Below are 22,500 nucleotides of genomic sequence, written 5' to 3'. Positions count from 1 at the left end.
CTGTCTGTCTGTCTGTCTGCCTGTCTCTCTGCCTGTCTGTCTGTCTGTCTCTCCTTTCTCCGATCCTTCTGTCTCTCTCTGTTGTGAGTGATGGGTATGAATGTGTGAAAGCGTGTTTAACATTATCACTTGCTGTCACATGAGCCGGCGAGTGCTATTGAATATTCCTTTTGGCCTAAAAACAAAAAGATATTATATGCACACATTACGCATATATAATTTGTATCAAGCGGTATTTCTGTCTGACACTTCTATCTTTTTATGCAGTTGAAATATCTTTAAAAGAAGATTACTAATGTGTAGCTAAAAAAAAAAGAAAAAGTCTGTTTTACTTACTCATACCACAATGGCAATGGCAGTTGTAATTTTACAATTTTATCAGTACTTACACTCCCGCAAGAAATCTCCGCTCTTCATCTGACTGATACCTTTTGAAACTTCCTCGTGTCAATACAAGAACCTATGGTGAACGTTCTTTCTTCTTTGCTGCTCCTCACATTTGGAACAACCTTCCTCCTCATATCCGCGCATCTGATTTTATTTCTGCTTTTCGCTAATCACTAAAAACTCATCTTTTTAAAAACCTATCTATAAGCACTCTCAGCTTCCTTGTTCTCCAACAACACCCGGCCATGTCAGCTCACTTTGAATGTATGAAGAGTGTGAAGGGGAGGAGGGGGGGGGGGGGTGAGAAAGAGTGGTCATGAATGTTTTATGTAACTTGCAATATTTTTCTTTCAAGTAAAGCGCCCTGAGCTCTTAGAGAGAAAGGGCGCTATATAAATGTACATTATTATTATCATTATTATCAAGTCAGATTCACTGTCATCAGGAAAGTACGTATCGCTACAACACTGTATGTGTGTGTGTGTGTGTGTGTGTGTGTGTGTGTGTGTGTGTGTGTGTGTGTGTGTGTGTGTGTGTGTGTTCATGTGTGTGTGTGTGTGCACGCGTGCCCTTCGGGGAGAATGTGAGATCGATGCTGTCCGTTATATGGACTGTAACTTGATGTCCAAACCTTTCTTCCTCATTTTCGTCGCAGGTGGGTATGAGAGAAGAGTGAAAAAGGGATGGCGTTGTTGTTAACGTTGTTGTTGTTTCTGTCGTGCAAATTTATTCCACATTGACGTGATATTTGAATATGGTTTAATGAACGTTTTATGTAAATCATTATTTATCTGATGTGTGTACATATAATGATAGATTTGTTTTGTTTTTTGGTTTCTTTTTCCTAATCTGGATAGGATATTTTATGTACGAATATTTTATCTATCGGATGTGTATTTGATAATAATGATAAGCGCTTTGACTTGTTTCTGCACAAGATTCAGCGCTATATAGATATTATTATTATTATTATTATTATTATTATTATTATTATTATTATTATAAATTTGTTTTACGTTTCTTTTTCTGATCTGGATAGGATATTTCATACATCAAACATTTCCGTATTCTGTAAAAAAAAAAATCACGAAATTCGTGTAAGTGTCAGTAGATCTTTTCACAAGGCAGTCAGGCGAGGTGACATTTGGAAATCATGCGGTCCTATGAATAGTTATCATACCATAGCTTTCAGTTTTGTATCTGCATGTCATTATTATTATTATTATTATTATTACTCTGTCATAAAAGAAGAAATACAAAAAGGTGAACGATGCACATTTTAGTATTTGCTGCATTATAACAGAACAGTAAGTTGGTGTGTAAATCAGTCTTTTCTCCTCTGTTTTACCTTTTTTCGAGTGCGGTTGGGATGGAGTTCATCATAATCATATACATGTTACAGCGTGAAACATTATGTTAACACACACTCCCGCGCGTGCGCGCACGCGCACGCACACATATATACACCCGCCGCAACACACACACACACACACACACACACACACACACACACACACACACACACACACACACACGTAGAATATACTAATATACACAGTCGATAGAGAAAGTGAGTCAAAACGTATTAATTGAAGAAATGATTTCCCGTTTTAATGAAACAAAAAGTAAGAATGAACAAAGAAATTAATAAATATCTTAATAAAATTAACTAAAATCGTAAAACACGACTTCAAAATAATGCCCGCTTATGAATGCAAATGCAGCTGAATGGTCATCATATTTCAAGTAAAATAACAGTATTGTGGTTACTGTGATTAAAAAACAAACAAACAAACAAACGACATCAAACAGACAAGAAAGGACAATTTGACGAGGTGAATTTTCTTTTGCTGAAGTACTATTATATCAAGTCAGTAATCTTGTTTTTGATTTGCAGGAGTGTGAAAACGTGATTTAACAAGGCAACAATGGAATTAAATCCATATCGATTTTATTTTCTTACACATTGTGGTGAATTTGCGTGCCTGTGAAACTGTCTGCTGTCATGACTGGATGTATGTGAGTGGGTATGCGACATGTGCGTGAGTGCATGTATATATATATATATATATATATATATATATATATATATATATATATATATATATATGTGTGTGTGTGTGTGTGTGTGTGTGTGTGTGTGTGTGGTAGAAGCGGTGGTAGTGGTGGTGAATGTGTGTTGTGGTGCTGTAAGCGCAGCGCACGTGTGTGTCTCCATGTGACTGTATACTTCTACGCAACAAGTATGTATTTATGTGTGTGTGTGTGTGTGTGTGTGTGTGTGTGTGTGTGTGTGTGTGTAGTGTATGCACAAGTGCAAGCTTATTCATCCATATATGTTTATGTGTTTTAGATACTCGCCAGAAACAACCAGTTGAAAAACAACAACAAAAAAAACAAAACAAAACAAAACAAAACAAAATCATGATCTTCAACTGTTCGATACAAACGACCATACAAAACACTTTTTTTTCTTCCATTATTCCGATCTCCATTACCCTGGACAAGAACCACAGCACATAGTATCCTGCTAACACATCGTTCGCTCGTGTAATTTTCATCAACTTTCAATTTCCATCTCTTAGAGTCTTTCGAGTCAGATGAGTGGTGATCCATAAGAAAAGTTATATATATATATATATATATATATATGCTGTGAAAGGACATGGCACCGATTTGAAGAATGATATAAGAGGGTTATAAATAAAGGTCAAAGATCTAATAACCTTTTACGGCTACAAGGCAATGTATTCAATTTCATTGTATCAAGGGCTTGGCATAAGAAGGGGAGTGCAGTGGGGGCTGGGGGCTGGGAGTTGGGGGTGGGGTGGGGGGTGGGGGGGTTAATCCTTTCCCCCCGCTGCTTATCTCCCCCAACCGTAGTCAGGTGCTCATCCACATGTGGGTGGTGTGTGGTAAATCGGAGTAAAGTACCTTTACAACAAGTCCAGTATGATCAAGAGAGTTGTGCAACCAACAACCATCTACCTGAAGATCTAGTCATCAGCCCCCATCCTCCGCATGTAATATGCAGCTTCTGTTCAAACGTGTGTGTGTGTGTGTGTGTGTGTGTGTGAGAGAGAGAGAGAGAGGGGGAGAAAGAGTTTGTGTGTGTGCGTGCGTGCGTGCGTGCGTGCGTGTGTGTGTGTGCGTGCGTGCGTGCGTGCGTGTGTGTGTGTGTGTGTGTGTGTGTGTGTGTGTGTGTGCAATTCGTACAGGTGTGAGTATACACAAGTTTTTATATTGATATGCACTTGTATGTATCCTAATTTCTACTGTATCTGTGTTTGTGTATGATTTTCGATTAATGTTCGTATCTTGTTATGTACTATCCCCCCCCTCCCCCCCCCCCCCCCCCCAAATATTCCTCGTGACCCCGGTACACTTGGTAATAAAGACATATTCTATTCTATTATTTCCCAAGGACACAACACTATGTCCAAAGAGGTCTTCGAACCTTGATCACCTGCGATCAGTCAGATCAGAAGTCAAACGCCGTGGGTTCTTTTACGTACGTACGGTAGATTGCATGCTACACACGGGACCTCGGTTTAACGCCTCATCCGAATTGACTAGCGTCTAGACAGACCACCCCACTCAAGGTCTAGCATAGGGTAGTGTGAGATTTGAACCTGTGCGCTTGGATTCTTTCGCTTCCTATGCCGGACGCGTTAGCACAAGGTTACCACTCCACGTGTGCTACGATTTTTTTTTTCCAGGGACGATGTTGGACATGAAACCCAAGCAAGCAGTCATATAATTATATGTCGCCCTCTGGTGACTCCACAGACCTTATGATACCTGCTCGCCAAGTACATAGAAAGGCTATCACCCAGACCACCACTAAAGTCTAGCGGAGGGGAGGAAGGAGGAAGGGGAGGGAGCAACAGTCTCGGTTCGAGCGGGATTTGAACTCGTGGCTCTTACTTCCTGCTCAGGCGCATTACCACTAGCCCACCGCTTCACATCTTTCAGTTACTCCTTGGTTTGGGAGTACAATATTTTTGTATGCATTTACTAAAATGTTTCCTATTCATGTGTACCCCCTTCAAATGGGGACATGGCTTTTTTTTTTTAAACAAAACATCGTTATCGTTATCTTTGGTTTGGGGCTGGCTGAAACAGTCTCACCGCAGGAGGTGAGTTTGATTTTCTTTTCTTGTGTTTGGCGGAGTCAGAGAAAGAGATTCCCATTATGTTTCTTTCTTTGCACTTGTTTCACTAGGAACAGAGATATCGAAATCCCCTCAAGTCATTCTAAGAGCCAATCAAATTGAAGACTGACCCCGAGACTCTAAACATCAAACAACCAATCAAAACGAACCGGCCCGTCAACCAATACCAATCAGATCACGCAAGACACCAACCTTTGTGACCCACCAGAACGAACCTGTCAGAAGACAATGGCTCACATTAACTGCACGAAAAACGATCACACTCAATACATCATAGCATCGTTTGAAATAACACATTCACAATGGGTTGCATGAATATAATATCCGAGTAGTTCCACTGAAAATAGTAAATGGATGAAGTCTGCTCATTTTGTTGTATAATGTCATCTGTCCCCTGGCGTCACGGACGTCTGTTCAGTCTCTTAATGAAAGAGATGATGATTTGCAACTGAAGCAATATTTGTCATGCAATCGGCAAACATGATGATAATTATCGCGTTGTGTGCAACAACAGACACATGTTATTAGCAACAATAGTTTTGTTTTGTATTGTCCAATTTGCAACGAAAAAAAACCCAAATCAGCCGCAATCTTTATCAACAGCCATAGATATGAATGGAGAACGCCCTTCTCCCCCTGGACACCAAATGTTCACATGGAGAGGGCAGGATACCTTTTTCCCTCTCGTTACAAACTGTTCACCTGTATCATAGACATGGAGAGGGCAGGATACCTTTTTCCCTCTCGTTACAAACTGTTCACCTTTATCATAGACATGGAGAGGGCAGGATACCTTTTTCCCTCTCGTTACAAACTGTTCACCTGTATCATAGACATGGAGAGGGCAGGATACCTTTTTCCCTCTCGTTACAAACTGTTCACCTTTATCATAGACATGGAGGAGAGGACACCCCTTTTCTTCTCGTTACAAACTGTTCACCTTTAGCAGAGGCATGGAGGGGAGGTACCGCTTTTCCTCTTGTTAAAATCTGTTCACCTTTATCACATACATGGAGAGGGAAGGATACCTCATTTCCTCTTGTTAAAATCTGTTCACCTTTATCATATATATGGAGAGGGAAGAATACCTCTTTTTATCTTGTTAAAACTGTTCACATTTATCATAGACATGGAGAGAGAGAGGATACCTCTTTTCCTCTCGTTACAAACTGTTCACCTTTATCATAGACATGGAGGAGAGGACACCCCTTTTCCTCTCGTTCCAAACTGTTCACCTTTAGCAGAGGCATGGAGGGGAGGTACCGCTTTTCCTCTTGTTACCAACTGTTCACCTTTATCACATACACGGAGAGGGTAGGACACCTCTTTTCCTTTCGTTAAATAATGTTCACCTTTACCATAGACATGGAGGGGGGGGATACCTTTTTCCCTCTCGTTACAAACTGTTCACCTGTATCATAGACATGGAGAGGGCAGGATACCTTTTTCCCTCTCGTTACAAACTGTTCACCTGTATCACAGACATGGAGAGGGCAGGATACCTTTTCCCCTCTCGTTACAAACTGTTCACCTTTATCATAGACATGGAGAGGGCAGGATACCTTTTTCCCTCTCGTTACAAACTGTTCACCTTTATCATAAACATGGAGGAGAGGACACCCCTTTTCTTCTCGTTACAAACTGTTCACCTTTAGCAGAGGCATGGAGGGGAGGTACCGCTTTTCCTCTTGTTACCAACTGTTCACCTTTATCACATACACGGAGAGGGTAGAACACCTCTTTTCCTTTCGTTAAATAATGTTCACCTTTACCATAGACATGGAAGGAGGGTGGGGGATGCCTTTTCCCTCTCGTTACTAACTGTTCACCTGCATCACAGACAAGGAGGGGGTAGGATACCTCTTTTCCTTTCGTTAAATTATGTTCAGAGGAGAGGATACCTCTTTTCCACTTGTTAAAATCTGTTCACCTTTATCGTAGACATGGAGAGGGAAGGATACCTCTTTTCCTCTTGTTAAAACTGTTCACCTTTATCATAGACATAGAGAAGAGGATACCTCTTTTCCTCTCGTTACGAATTGTTCACCTGTATTACAGACATGCAGGAGAGGATATCTCTTTTCCTCTCGTTACACACTGTTCACCTTCATCATGTACATGGAGGGGGAAGGATACCTCATTTCCTCTTGTTAAAATCTGTTCACCTTTATCATATATATGGAGAGGGAAGAATACCTCTTTTTATCTTGTTAAAACTGTTCACCTTTATCATACACATGGAGAGAGAGAGGATACCTCTTTTCCTCTCGTTACAAACTGTTCACCTTTATCATAGATGTAGAGAAGAGGATACATCTTTTCCTCTCGTTACGAATTGTTCACCTGTATCATAGACATGGAAGAGAGGATACTTCTTTTCCTCTCGTTACAAACTGTTCACCTTTATCATATACATGGAGGGGGAAGGATACCTCTTTTCCTCTTGTTACTAACTGTTCACCTGTATCATAGACATGGAGGAGAGGATACCTCTTTTCCTCTCGTTACACACTGTTCACCTTTATCATAGACATGGAGGGGGTAAGGATACCTCTTTTCCTCTTGTTACTAACTGTTTACCTGTATCATAGACATGGAGGAGAGGATACCTCTTTTCCTCTCGTTACACACTGTTACCTTTATCATAGACATGGAGGGTGTAGGATACCTCTTTTCCTCTTGTTACTAACTGTTTACCTGTATCATAGATATGGACAGGGGGCACCGTTTTTCCCTCTCTTTAAAATCTGTTCACCTTTATCACAGACATGGAGGGGATGATACCTCTTTTCCTCTTGCTACTGTTTACCTCTATCATAGACACGGAGGGTGATTATATTATCTTTTTATCTCATCACATGTTATTTATCTTTATCATAGACAAGGGGTGGGAGGATACCCCCCCCCCCTCTTTTTGTCTCATCACTCACTTTTTACCTCTGTAATTTATTATAGATATGGACGGGAGGATGCCTCTTTTCCCCTCGTTACGCAAGTCCCGGTCTCGAAATGGCGGTCAATCGACGCTTAAGATTTTCAGTCATGTATTGTCGGCTGAGAGAGAGAGAGAGAGAGAGAGAGAGAGAGAGAGAGACAGAGACAGAGACAGAGACAGAGAGACAGACAGACATAGAAACCCTGGGTAAACACATTATTCTTTCCAGGCTTTTTCTTTTTTTAAATATTTTTCTTTCTTACTTTCTCCCACCCTGTCTGGTTCACAGCATCTCCTTCACGAGACGAGTCACGGGGCTATATTGAATAAAAAATAAATAAATGTGTCCCGTGTCAAAGTCTACCTGTCTTTTCTTTCCTCGCTCATTTCTTTCTGTCTCTCAGCATTTTTTTTTTCTTTTTTTTTTTTTTTTTTTTCGTTTTTCGTTGCTTTTCCCCACCTGCTTGTCTTTCTTCCTTCATTTCTATCTCTTGCCAGCTGCAAAGTTTAGATAAACACACAGATATCTGCTGGCGTGGGGGTTAATGTCACCTTATATTCATAGACAGAAGAAAAAAGAAAAGAAAAAAAAGATTGATAAAAACCAGTGTCCGTTGGCACTGAAAGGTTCCACTCAGTGTCTGAAGAAGAAACAACTACAAACAGGACTTAAAAGAGTCACAAGCACTCAAGATGCATATCTTTTTCATGTCCATATCTATGAATTACAAGCAGCAGGTGCAACAGATTTTTTTCTTAATCACTTACAGATATGGATAGAAGATGATAACCACCAAACACACGGCCCTTGTATAGTTTTGTTCGAGATGGGTTCTTTTAGTCCCATGCATTCGTTTATACAGGGCAGAATTTGCAAGTCTTCAAGTAACTGTATGTATACACACAGTTTTCGCTTTCTTGTAGCTAACAGAGATGCAATGAGAACAGCAAAAACTTTTGTCAGTCTTGTCATCCACACATACTTTGACACCAAAAATAGCACAGCGTGTCAATTGTTCACGTGAATGTTTTCCATTCCAAAACACTGAAACTTCTGTCCTGCACACAGCAGCCATCGTGTTCACGCGAATGGTATCCAGTCCACGACACTCAAAATTACGTCATATACACACAGTAGACGTGAATGGTTATGTCCAACCCGCATGGAAGCCATCATGTTCACGTGAATGGTTTCTATTTTAGTGCACTCAAAAGTATGTCCTATACACACAGTAGTCATCATGTTCACGTGGATGGTATTCAGTCTGTACACTCAAATTTTCTGGCCTATACTCACAGAAGTGATCATGTTCATGTCAATGGTTTCTATTTTAGTGCACTAAAAAATCCATCCTATACACACAGTACCCGTCATGTTCACATGAACGATTTCCATTTCAGAACACTAAAAATTATGTCCTACACACAGTAGCTAATGGTCACGTGAATGGTTTCCAGTCCAGTACACTCAAAATCATGTCCTATACACACAGTAGCCAATGGTCACGTGAGTGGTTTCCAGTTAAGTACACTCAAAATGTTGTCCCATACACACAGTAGCCAATGGTCACGTGAATGGTTTCCATTTCAAAACACTCAAAATTATGTCCTATACACACATTAGCCGTCATGTTAACGTGAACGGTTTCAATTTCATGACACTCAAAATTCTGTCCAACCCACACATTAGCCATCGTGTTCACGTGAATGGTTTCCATTTCAGAACACTCAAAATTCTGTCCTATGCACACAGTAACCATCATGTTCACGTGAATGGTTTCCATTTCAGTGCAGTTAAAAGTCTATCCTAATACACACAGTAGCCGTAATCGAAAAAAAAAGAGGCTGCAGTGTGTAAAGTGTTCACTTGAAACTTCTATGCACTCATATCATTTCTGTCTCTTAACTCTCTCCATACGAACGGCGAAAGAGACGACGTTAACAGCGTTTCACCCCAATTACAATCATCAAAATATTGCAAGAGGAAGGCTCTTATATTGAAGAGGTGAATGTTGACAAAGAATACCACAATTCTGACGACGGGAGCTAAAGGTTGGGTCATTCAGACACCCACTGAACATCCGAGGGGTCTGTGTAGAGGAGAAGAGAGGGCTGGCCGTACTGAGTGAGAAGAAGAAGAAGAAGAAGAAGAAGAAGAAGAAGAAGAAGACGAAAGCCAGTAAATATTCGTGGCATTACAGGTTCAGTAGTTCACAATGTTCCAGTCTTACTATGGGCGGTTTGTTCATCCGTCAGCTACAAACGCATCTTCTGACAGAGGGTCCAAAATCACTGATGAGGTTCTTAAGCATTAATTAATAATTCCATGGTTTTGTGATTATGATAGATGGGCATCTCTCTCTCTCTCTCTCTCTCTCTCTTTGTGAGTGTGTGCGCGCGCGTGTGTGTCTTTATGTGTCTGTGTATTTATGTGTGTGCGTATGTATGTGCGTGCGTGCTTCCGTGTGTGTGTGTGTGTGTGTGTGTGTGTGTGTGTGTATGCGCGCGCGTGCGTGTGAGGAAAGGGAGAGGAGTGTGTGTGTGTGTGTGTGTGTGTGTGAGTGTGTGTGCGCGCGTGCGTGTGAGGCGGGGAGAGGCGTGTGCGTCGGGGTGGGTGGGTGCTTGTGTATGCAAGTGTGTGTGTGAGTGTGCACCCTCTATGGAACTCTCACATTCAAAACTCAAAACATTCAAAACAAAAAAAAGCAGATAAGTAGTGGCCTGTTCCTCAAATTCCGTGAATTTAAAATTTTGGGGCTGTTGTGCTGGATTTAAAACTGCAGTTCAGATTAATATATCAATATTCATTACTTTTAAACCGATATTCAGTTCACTGAAAGAATGAAAGAACTATATGAAAAAGCGGGAATACATTACTTCTCTCTCTCTCTCTCTCTCTCTCTCTCTCTCTCTCTCTCTCTCTCTCTCTCAACACACACCACACCTCGATAATTCAAAAACATTTTTTTTCATAAATAATTGTCGAAGAACATAATATTACACCATAATATCTAAACATCCAGTATCGTTAACACTAACTTCAGTTTTGTCAGCATTTCTTGTCAAAACACTTCCTGGCAGTTATTGTTGCAAACACGTCTTTGTTGTTACAAAACCTCATTTGGAGAGTGAATTGCACTTGATTTCTCTCTCTCTCTCTCTCTGTGTGTGTGTGTGTGTGTGTGTGTGTGTGTGTGTGTGTGTGTGTGTGAATCAGGCGTGTTGCCTAATTGCTGCAACTTTTCACAAACACGTGCATCAAAAAGAACGTCCAGGTAGTCCCAAAGAATTATAATTACCTCTTCCTCTCACCCGCACCCCCCCCCCCGTACCCCCCAAAAAAACAACAAAAAAAAAACAACAAAAAAGCCAACCAACAACAACAAAAAACAAAACAACAACAACAACAACAAAAACCCAACAAACACCTGTTATCGCATATGCGGGTAGCGTTTCACAAACACGTCAAGACTCAAGAAACGAGATGTTGTGGTGAATACATGTGCATGTAGTAATGAAACAAGGGCGTCCTGAAGCTTCATACAAACACTTGCGTGATAAATACTTTCAGTTAAATAATTGAAGAAAAAAAGAAAAGAAAAAAAAAGAAAAAAAAACCAAAAAAAAACAACCCAAACACCTGCGGTTCCACAGACCTGCAGTTCATACGAAAACATCTCTTGTGCCAGGAGTCTGTGGTCTGTGTTCTATCATAAATGGAACCAAACACGTGTTGGATAGCGTCAATAAAACACCTGCAGTTCCAAAGTTAATTAATTAATAAGCAGCTGCGATTATTTCACCCAATGTTTTGTGTGTCCGACAGGTGCCTGTAATGGTTCGACGAGTCCCACGTCGTTTCAGTATTCTAAAAAAAAAGAAAGAGAGAGAAAAAAGAGAAAGAACAAGAGGAAAAGCGTCATTTCAACTATAACCTGTGAATATTCCAAGACAAACAAAAACTCCTCCACCACCCCCCCAACCATCCCTATCCCGAAACACTCGACGCTGTACGATCCGTCGTTCTATGTATCGCTTTTGACAGAGACAGGATACGAGGTTATCTCACTTTTTTTTAAGCGTCGTTGTTATAAATAATTATAATCTGTCAAAGTTCCAAGATCATTATAGAAAAAAAAAACCCTGCAAAAACATGCCCCAACAAAACAAACGAAAAAAAAAAAAAAGAAAAAAAAAAGAAGAAGAAAAACACAGTATGACCTCGTCGTTACCAAACATCATTTATTATATTCTTTAAAGTGTCGTTACAACTACAACCTGTGAAGGTTTCAAGACTTCAGCCAGAATCCCTCTTCTTCCTCCACACACACACACACACACACACACACACACACACACGCAAAACAAAAAAAACAAAAGAAAAAAAAAACAAAAAAAAAAAACCGCACCACGTCGTTACAAACATCTGTGTATCGTCTTAACAGAGACGCAAGTTTCGCACAGCACCTCACAACACCACATGAAGCGACACTTGCAGTTCTCCTTCACTGTCACCTCTTCCGTGCTGTAGCCCCGGTTACAGCACATGAGGTCGCACCCCCCGACCCCGAGGGACCCGGGGTCACACTCCCTACCCCGGGTACCCAGCGACCCCACCCGGCGCTTGCGCTTGCAGAAGTTGGGCGAGTCCTCCGAGTAGACGAGATCGTCCTCGGAAGGAGGTTTGATGCTCTCCCTTTCCGGGAGCAGACCTTTGCCGTCGTTGGAGATGATGACCTTGTAGGCCCCGTCGAAACTCTCCTTGAGGCGGTGCCCCACGTGCCTGAAGGGCGGCATCTTCATCCAGCACGTCTTGAGGGTGCAGGAGCCGGACAGCCCGTGGCACTTGCACTCCTGCCGCATGTCGTTCTTCACCGCCTGTAAAAAAAAAAAAGAAAAAAAAAAGAAAGAAAGATAAATGAATAAATATTCAAACCGACAACAACAACAAAAAAGAAAAAAAAAAAGAATAATTATAATATAAAAATGAACAGAACGAAAAAAAAGAAGAAAGAGAAAAAAACAGAAAACAAAAAAAACAAAAACAAAACAAACAAATATACATATAGATAAATGATTGAATGAATGGACGAATGAATGAATGAATAATAACTAACTGACTGACTAAATGGCTAACTGACTAACCGCGTAACAAACTAACTGGATTATTACATATGAATAAACAAATAAACAGAGTAGAAAAATAAAGATGTAGAACGAGCGACAATCCATCATACATTCGTGCAAGCACTTGAACACACACACACTGACACACACACACAGAGACACACAGACACACAGACACAGACACACACACACACACACACACACACACACACACAACCACCAAGAACAGCATCCAACCACTAACACACAATACCAGAATACAAACAACAAACCGTCCCAGCACACACACACACACACACACACACACACACACACACACAACCACCAAGAACAGCATCCAACCACTAACACACAATATTAGAATACCAACAACTAACCGTCCCAGCACACGCACACACACACACACACACACACACACACACAACCACCACCAAGAACAGCATCCAACCACTAACACACAATATCATAATAACAACAACCAACCGTCCCAGCACACACACACACACACACACACACACACACACACACACACACACACACACACACACATACACTAAGAACAACATCTAATCAATATCAAATCCAAACAACAAGCCGATCTAAAACTCAGCACACACACAGACACAGACACAGACACACACACACACACACACACACCACACACACACACACACACACACACACACACAACCAATAAGTCAACTTAACGTAACTAACAACCAGTCACTAACGGCACACAGTATCAAGTCCAAACAAAATACCGACAAAATACAACAAAAAACAACAACAACAATAAAAACAACTCGGCACACACACACACACACACACACACACACACACGAAACAAAACCATCCTCACCCTTCGCCCCGCCTCGTTATTATGCAAATGAATCATGGAGGTCAGGTCGCCGCGCCTGCGATTGCGCTGCTTCCTGCGCCGTCTGGCGTCCATGAAGTCTTTGGACTTCCGGTAGCCGAAGTCCACGTCGTCTCCGCAGCCTCCCCACTCCCACTCGCCATCCGTGGCGACGTCCCTGGCGTGGTTGTGGCAGGAACACTGCAGCAAGGAGCCCAGGCTGCAGGCCTGAGTCACAGCATGCACAACCCCGGCTGCCGTGATGGCGTAGAGGAAAGCTGCTTCCCTCGTGTCTGTGGTGGACAGGATTGGATATATGTGTATATATATATATTTTTTAAAGTTAGTATTTATTCTTATTTTTATTGCTCATAGTCCAGCCGACCGCACAGGGCCATAGCAGGACTGTCAAACCATGCAAATGCTTTAACCGCGTCAACACAAAAAACTGTCACATTAAAAAAAAAAAAAAAAAAAAAAAAAAGACCCACTAAGACAAACCCACAAAATACAGTTCATGACATAGTAACCCAACCATTTAGCTCCTTACGGCAAATAAGACTAGGCCAAGTTGAGGACGCGAGCCCTTCCACTAAATTTATCGTTCCCAGATTACAAAAAAATCGTAAAAAAGGAAAAAAAAACAAAAACAAAAACACACACACAAAAAAACCCAAACAAACAAGCAAAAAACCTTCAAATCCAAACAAAAAATACATAAAAAAGGCGATATAGGCAAATAACACTGCAGAATGGGCAGCTTGTGCTCATCCCAGTGTTTACATCTCACTACCTAAACGCCAGAGCAAAACAGCACAGATAGTAAGTACATCATTGACTGAGGAAAAGAGGAAAAAGTGTCAAGGTTTGTTTGAAAAAAGAAAGGGGAATGGACTGGGAAGGCAGAAAAAAGACAACAGTGAAAAAAAGAATAAAAGGCAGAAACAAAGAGAGTGATAGAAAAGAGGAAATTTCTAGCACAGTATTTCCAGAAGGCGGGGATGCTATTTATACTAAAAGACCCCCGGCACCCCCATGGGGGCATATATTAGTTACTTGGGTGGCATGGATAAGATATGCAATAATGAGAGATTGTTTTCTTCTTCTCCCATTTATCGATTAATTAATCAAGGTGTGCGCGCGTGTGTGTTCTGATTTCAGCGTACCTCGATGTGCTGATCAGGCCTTGAGACGGATAAATAGATAGATACCATGGATAGACTAAAAGCTCTTTCTTTTTTTTCACTTTTGATTATCAATTTATCATCATCAGTAGTAGTAGTAGTAGTAGAGTTATAATAATAATAATAATAATAATAATAATAATAATAATAATTGTAGTAGTAGTAGTCCATCCCGGCTGTTGCGATGTTGTGTTTGTAGACTGGATACATTCGCGCATGGTGAACTTTCATATATCATTAATTCTGAAATAATCAGTCATTACTATTCTTATTGTTGATAATGTCTATCTACATATAATTGGACTCTTGAGCCGCTGGAGGCAAGGGAAGCAAATATTGGTTTCCCACCTTCGCGATGTAGGGGAGATAATTGATAACTTCAAATCAGTGAAGTATGGACTTTCTGGGAAGCCCTCTACTTATTACTGATATATTATCAATCCTCATCTTAACATTACTATTCTAAAGGTGTTTTGTATATAAAAGTCATCACTTATTACAAAGGTCGTCAGTGTCATAATCACAATCTGATGACTGTAAGAATGACGATGAAGTTGAAAGCAATGTTAACGATCATAGAGCGCGGAATCAGTGATCAGTTACACAGCTGCTGTAAAAGAAATTATCATTCTTGTAGTTCGATGCAAACAGAACAAAATGATAAAGCGATTATGCTTATCGTGATCAGGTGCAGAAGCAGCATCCGCAGTTGGTGCGTCAGCGTGGCCAGGCGCGCGCCACACACTGGCACAAAAAGTTTCTATTTTGAAATGTCTGATGTAAGTCTGCTTTCATAAGCACACACGTGTAAAGTTCCTGAACCTCACGACACCCGCTCCTTCCCTTTGAAACACTGGCTTGTTTCTCTTCAAGCTGACTGCACCCTCCTTCTTAGAAGCGGCGCGAGAAAATAAACTATATAAGCTGCCGCCCGCCCGCTCCATGCTACAACAGCTAGTGGACCTCATCGGGGATTCCCGTTCCACCCCAGTCTCGGTGACCTCCGTACGTCTCTGGCATTCATCTTCCTTGCGTTCTTTTCATGTGTGTGTGTGTGTGTGTGTGTGTGTGTGTGTGTGTGTGTGTGTGTGTGTCTGTCTGTCTGTGTGTGTGTGCACGCGCGCGAATAGTACCTGGGTATATTATTGTTCATACTGTTCAATAGAGTGGTGGCCTAGTGGTAACATGTCCGCCAAGGAAGCGGGATAATCTGAGGGCACAGGATCGAACCGCACTCACGCCACAAGAATTTCCTTCCCCTTCCACTTGACCTTGAGTGGGGGAGGTCTGGACGCTAGTAGTTCGGAAGAAGCGATAAACCGAGGCTCCGCTTGCAGCAGGCAGTTAACGGAGGGCAAAAGGACCCGCAGAAATTAAAGGGTTGTCCCTGGCAAAAAATCTGTAGAAATATCTTCTCCGACAGGAAGACAAGTATACTGATAGATTAAACAATATATATATATATATATATATATATAGATATAGATATATAGATATATAGATATATATATATATATATATATATATATATATTGATTAATCTCTATGAGTAAACTTATCAAAAAAGAAGAAAAAAGAAAGAAACAATAAAGTATGGCGCTGTACAGTTGCGAAGCATTCTCACCGCGGAGAGCAGCCTGATTTTCACACGCAGTAACCTGATGTGACAAAAAAGTAATGCACAAAATGTTTTGTTGTTGGCTGAAGAAATTAAGCGTTTTTTTTTGTTTTTTTTTTTTTTGGGGGGGGGGGTAGTTTTGTTGTTGTTGTTTTTTTTGGCGAGGGGGTGGGGGTGGGGTGAGGGGGGGTCTTTTTTTTTTTAGGATAATTATATTCAAATGACCTACATACTTGAATTGCAGTACCTATTCTCACTATTATGTAAGTCGTCATGCCTTTCTGCACCTTACGTTTCATTTATTATGTACTCTTTCTTATTCTATTTATGTTTTTGATTTATGTATCCAAAGACTTATGTTAAATATATATGTGTAATCAAAAAAAAGTAATGCAATACAGTACAATACAATACACCACAATGCAATACAATACAATACTATATATAACCTTGCATCGTTCTGTGAGCCTACCTGTGGTTTGTGGTGGTTTGGCCATTCGCAACTGATTTCAAGCACAATGTTTTATACATTTCATATCAAAAGTTACATGGAATATGTAACATTTCGTACATACTCCAACATGGTTTCCTGAAATAAACATGTCTTGCTTTGTCTTGTGTCCTGTCATTCGCAGGCCAATATTCATTATTAATGCCTTTCATATGAACAAAATCTGGCGGTGTGTTTTCGTCTTTTGGATTTGAAGGAATGATTTGTGCTACAATTGTATCAAAAAAAAAAAAAAAAAAAAAAAGAAAGAAAAAGAAAACAAAAGAAGAAGAAGAAGAAGAAAAAAAAGGAATATCACCCTTGAGTGTTATCATGTTTTTTTGAGTAGCAAAATACATTGGTGATATGCCGTGTAAAAGCCTCCCTATGAGAGGCTTGCACATGCACTTAGTTTATGTTGTTTCAGTTTCCTCCTCTATGACTCAGAATAAAAAGGAGAAGAAAAAAAACCACCACCAACAACAACCATAACAACACCGACAACAGAACGAGGGAGAGGAATTTTGTTTAATGCCCCGTCAAACAAATCGGTGACTGAAGACATTTTGTTAAACTATTTATGAATACATCTGAGTATCATCGGTTATAAGGGGTGGGAGATGTGAATGAAGGGAGGGTTGGGGAAAACTGGGCAAATGAGGGTGAAATGTGGGTGAAATTTGAAAAAAAAAAATCTAAATACAATTACAGGAAATTACTTAAAGGACTTCGTAAAAGACATGTCGTTAAACTGACAAGCGAAACAACTGATAATGAATGCAAAAAGTCAAAAACATCAACGTTCTCGGTCACTTGTGAAGACACACTTTCGTGTACAACAGAACGAGCGGGAACAGCAAGGTAAATGTATGAGAGTGGGGGTCAGTAGGGACAAGGGTGGTAGGGGTAGGGTGGACAAAGAAAATGGTGTGATGATCGCAAAACGATGAGTTTACGTTCGTTTTGATTAAGTATGCCGAAATGTTTGGGGTCAAACAATATTACTAACACTGTACGACTGAATTTAAGGCGGGAGGAATGGACGGATTTCACCCTACTTACAATGTTCAGCAGTTGCCTTGCATCTTCTGCGCTTCTTCTTCTTCTTCTTCTCCGCCATCGCACTCCACTTCTCGCCCACCCCTACTACTCCAACCACCCACCGCCACCCACATGCATCACCCTTCTCTCTTCCCCTTTCTCTTTTATAATGACGCATTTCCAGCTGATGAATTTGCCATTCCACAATTCTCCCGGGACATTTAGCTAAAAGCTGATTTCAGTGATGGAGTGACGGCCTAGTGGTAACGCGTCCGCCTAGCATGAAGTGAGAGAATCTGAGCGTACGGGTTCGATTCCTGCAATTGCCACCGGTAGAGCTGGAATGGTGGTCTGAACGCCAGTCATTCTGATGAGACGATAAATCGAGGTCCTGTATGTTCCATGCACTTACCGCACGGGGGGAAAAAAATAACCCACTGGGGTTTTCCCCGGTAGAATTCTGCAGAAGGAAACCCACTTTGATAAGAAAACAAATACCCATGCAGATGAAAAAAAAAAAAACAAAACAAAAAAAAAAAGGGCCCTAAACTGTAGGGGCGCGTTCTCCCAGGGTAGAGCAGCCCGGATTTCCCACAGTGAAACCTCTTGTGGCAAAAATAATAAAAGAATAATCCAACCCAACCCAATCCAATCCAATCCAATCCAACCCAAAACAATACAAGGTCAGTTCTTTGTACAGTGTATCAGCCACTGCCTGAAGTAAGCCATCAGCATGCGAATTTCAGTTGTTAGTTTTTGTTTTGTTTTGTTTTTGTTTTTTCATATTCATTTTTTTACTGCCATTCTCTTAATTATTAACTTTGAATATTAAACAATGGTCACTCTACAAACAGTTGTACAAAACGAATTAATTACGCCAGCAAGTCTTTAAGCTGTTCCCCACTCTTATCAAACCTGCTTACAAATGTTTAACGACAAACTAAACAGCGCACAACAGCTATTTAACGAGGGCCTAGTATAGATAGACCACAGAGGACTACACCACTGCGGCAAGCCTGTTTCTCTTCTACCCGCCCGCCATCTTGTGTTGTGAACGTCCGTGCCTTTTCAGCGACTGGCGTAGATAAACCTTTCGCCATTCTCCCTCTCCCACAAAACAGCCCGGGAAAATGAAGAGCTCACTCTCTCCCGGCTCCGCCAGCACTCGCTATATCGTTGCCTTTGCCACTCCATATGTCTTTCGCGGGCGCCCACACATCAAAGGCTTCCCCAAGCCCATAACTATGATCTGAGCTGACTGTAAAACGGCAGCCCTGGCGAGGGTGGGGGTGGAAGGGGTGGGGGAACTGCTAGGGCAATAGGGGGAGAGAGGGGTGGGGGGGGGGGGGGTTAGATGGAGGGGCAGGGGGATGGTGGTGGTGGAGGAGGAGGGGGAGAATATCAGAGTTTCCGTCTGCCAGAAGTGGCAGGGCTCGCGCTTCTGTGGGTAGTCTGTGAGGTCGTCTTTGAAGTGAAACGAGATCCCTCAGAATCTCCGGCGGCGTCGGCTGCCGCTGCTGACTTCACAGAAGGCTGTGTCTTTGATGCCCTAATGAAATGACCTCTCTAGGGCTGTGGGGGGATTCCAGTAAAACCATCCATTTCTCTCTCTCTCTCTCTCTCTCTCTCTCTCTCTCTCTGTGAAAAAATAAAAAAAACACAAAAAAACCAACATCAAGAACGCTGCCTGGCAAAGAGATGTGAGGACTGGGATGAGAGAGAGAGAGAGAGTTAGGATGGGGTGAGAGGGCTGAAGAGAGGGGGTGGGGGTAGGAGGGAGACGGGGTGGGTGGGTTGCTGTCTTTTGAGGTTTAGGGACGGAGAACAGTTGCGATCTTTGGGATGCTAGTGGTCAGACGTGGGCACCCCAGTACGGAGCTAGCTGGTGAGTCTTTCGTGTCCATTTTGTAGGCATGTGTGCAAATTATATCTTCCTATCTGAACAAAAATTCTCTTACATCCTACTGCTTGTTGTCAGACGAATATTTTCCCTCTTTTTCAGGTAAAGTCCTATTTCAGAATCCTAAATTCAGGAACCTCTTTTTTTTTTTCTACTGGCAGTTTGGGGCATGTATGAAACGATATTATCATCAGCAGATGTTGGAACCCATTTTCAGTGGATTTCGACTCTTATTTTGTACGTTATTTTACTCAGTTTTGATGCGGATTCAGTCACTTAAACTAACGTGCCACCATCTTGCTTTTTCCGTTTTTGGTCCCACAAACCATGAAAATGTAACTAAGGGGTGTAATAATTTAGGACGCTAAAACAGGACATTACGTCCCTTTTCTTTTCAAGATTACCACTGGTAGTATCAGACAATCTTCTTTTTTTCCCCCCGCAGTACAAGCATGCATCTGTTCCTGGTCTTCGCAGGCTTTCACACAATCATCAAGTGCAGTTGTTGTTTTTTTCTATTTACGTGATTCTTTCTTTTTCTCCTCACAGCATAGGCCTCACGTTTCTTCAAGGTTCCTTCAAGATACTGATCTAGTGATCTGGTCATGTGATAGTTGTTTTCTATTGGCCAACAGCTCGTTAGTTTTTCGTATGACTCACTGACGTCATCGGTTTCTTTCTTCTTTTTTTTTCTATAACTTCAACTGTTGCTTCGATATTTGTTTTATTTATTTATTTATTTATCTTTTGTTTTAATTTTAATTTTTATTTCATATATATATATATATATATATATATATATATATATATATATATATATATGTGTGTGTGTGTGTGTGTGTGTGTGTGTGTGTGTGTGTGTGCGTGCGTGTGTGTGTGTGTGTGTGTGGTGTGTGTGTGTGTGTGTGTGTGTGTGTGTGTGTGTGTGTGTGTGTGTGTGTTGACTTTTTAACTCACCGGTGACCATTCAGCTTAGTGATGTAACCTTCTCTTTATTCTGACTCCACTTTCTGGTGAAATGATTATTGTCTTTTCTGTATATATAGTTCAGCTCTTTTGTTAAAGCTTCTCTCACTCTGTCTTGCTTTTGACTCAGTCAGTTTGTGAAAATGTCTCATTTACCGCGAGCTCGGGTGTGGAACAGTCTCTTTATTGTCAGTACTGTCGACAGTTTTCCTTTTCCAGTTAAAACCACTTATGGAAACGTCTGTTGTCCACCTGCTGTGGTGAAACGTTTCCTGCAATATTATCATTATTATTAGTAGGAGTAGTAGTAGTATTGTTATTGTTATTATCATCATCATCATCATCATCATCATCACCGCCATCATCATCATTTAAATTAAGTTTTCTGATGACAGCGTGTCTTCTTTTTGTGTTTCCAGTTAACTTGCACTGAAATCTCTCATCTCTTATACACTCTTAACTGGTGGCATTACTCAGTGGTGAAACGTTCAAATTGCTACTCCTCATACTCAGCCCACTAGCTGGTGACACTGAGCTCGTTTCCTTGCTTACTAGTATTATCAACTCGTCAGTAAGTGGAAGCATCTCCGTTACTCTTGACTGACACGCAAAAAATCTTTCACCTTTCTTTATATATATATATATATATATGTATATATATATATATATATATATATATATATATATATATATATATAGCGTATACTCAGTCTCAACCCACTGGCGACAGCCATTCTTTTTGCCGATACACACACACACACACACACACACACGCACGCACGCACGCACACACACACACACACACACACACACACTATATATATATATATATATATATATATATATAATACTCAGTCTCCACCCACTGGTGACAGCTATTCTTTTTGCCCGATGATAACTAGCAAGTGAAAGCATATCCACTACTAATAATTCATACGAAAAAAAAGAAAAGAAAAAAAAGCTTGATTTTTTTCACACTTCCTGCTGTCAAATCACTTGTGATGGTGTCGGGAAAGAAGCTTTTCTCTCCACGCACACACAGGTCACTGAAACAGTGGTGGTCGTCTGTTGTTGCTTTTTGTAGTTGTTGTTGTTTCTGTTGTTTGTATTTTCCATACTAAAATAGATCGATCAATAGATTTGACAGATAATTAGACAGACAGACAGACAGACAGATAGCTAGACAGCTACACAACCTACAACAAAACAGAATTTACTGAAACATTGAGTTGAAATTTGTGTTTCTTGTTTTATTCCGTTAAAAGACTAAACCGTCCTGGGCTATTGAATAAACAATTATCTCTCTCTCTCTCTCTCTCTCTGTGTGTGTGTGTGTGTGTGTGTGTGTGTGTGTGTGTGTGTGTGTGTGTGTGTGTGTGTGTGTGTGTGTGTGTGTGTGAGTCGGCATGCGTTTATATTCCTTCATAAGTGGTAGTGGCTTATTCTTTGACCAAATTAATATACTTATCCCTGTCTCTATCAGTGCACCCACACACCCCTCCTCCTCACCCCTCTCTCTCTGAATGCATGCGTGCGTGTGTGTACGTGTGTATGTGTGTGTGTGTGTGTGTGTGTGTGTGTGCACGCAAATTTCTTGAGATGCGTTCGCAGGTGTGTTTTTGTGCCTTCTCGCCCCCTTTTCTATCAAAACGGCATGATAGCGCTCGCGCTGCATAGACATGAAGAACTGTGTTATAACCATTCTTATGTTTCTCTTTCTATGTATTTCATCTGTATCCATCTCTCTCTCTCTCTCTCTCTCTCTCTCTCTCTCTCTCTCTCTCTCTCTGTGTGTGTGTGTGTGTGTGTGTGTGTGTGTGT

The 22,500-nt window shown here is 41.1% G+C and overlaps 1 protein-coding gene and 1 long non-coding RNA gene across 2 annotated transcripts in view; one reads left to right on the top strand and one right to left on the bottom strand.

Annotated features, from left to right (window-relative positions):
* Positions 1 to 11,913: 11,913 nt before the first annotated feature.
* Positions 11,914 to 22,500, bottom strand: part of LOC143291915 (protein Wnt-6-like) — a 27,624-nt gene continuing 17,037 nt past the window's right edge. The window contains exons 3-4 of the mRNA XM_076602055.1: positions 13,484 to 13,773; positions 11,914 to 12,375 (exon numbers count right to left, since the gene is read on the bottom strand). Coding sequence (XP_076458170.1) covers positions 11,914 to 12,375; positions 13,484 to 13,773 — 752 coding nt within the window. The remainder of the gene's footprint in view (positions 12,376 to 13,483; positions 13,774 to 22,500) is intronic.
* The window catches only part of LOC143291916 (uncharacterized), a 66,609-nt gene continuing 63,737 nt past the window's right edge, over positions 19,629 to 22,500 (top strand). The window contains exon 1 of the long non-coding RNA XR_013056600.1: positions 19,629 to 19,698. This is a non-coding gene — a long non-coding RNA (uncharacterized LOC143291916). The remainder of the gene's footprint in view (positions 19,699 to 22,500) is intronic.

Source organism: Babylonia areolata, chromosome 18 (assembly GCF_041734735.1).
Source record: "Babylonia areolata isolate BAREFJ2019XMU chromosome 18, ASM4173473v1, whole genome shotgun sequence".
Lineage (NCBI taxonomy): Eukaryota > Metazoa > Mollusca > Gastropoda > Neogastropoda > Buccinidae > Babylonia > Babylonia areolata.
Note: the sequence above shows the minus strand (reverse complement) of the source record. Positions and strands in the feature narration are given on the sequence as shown.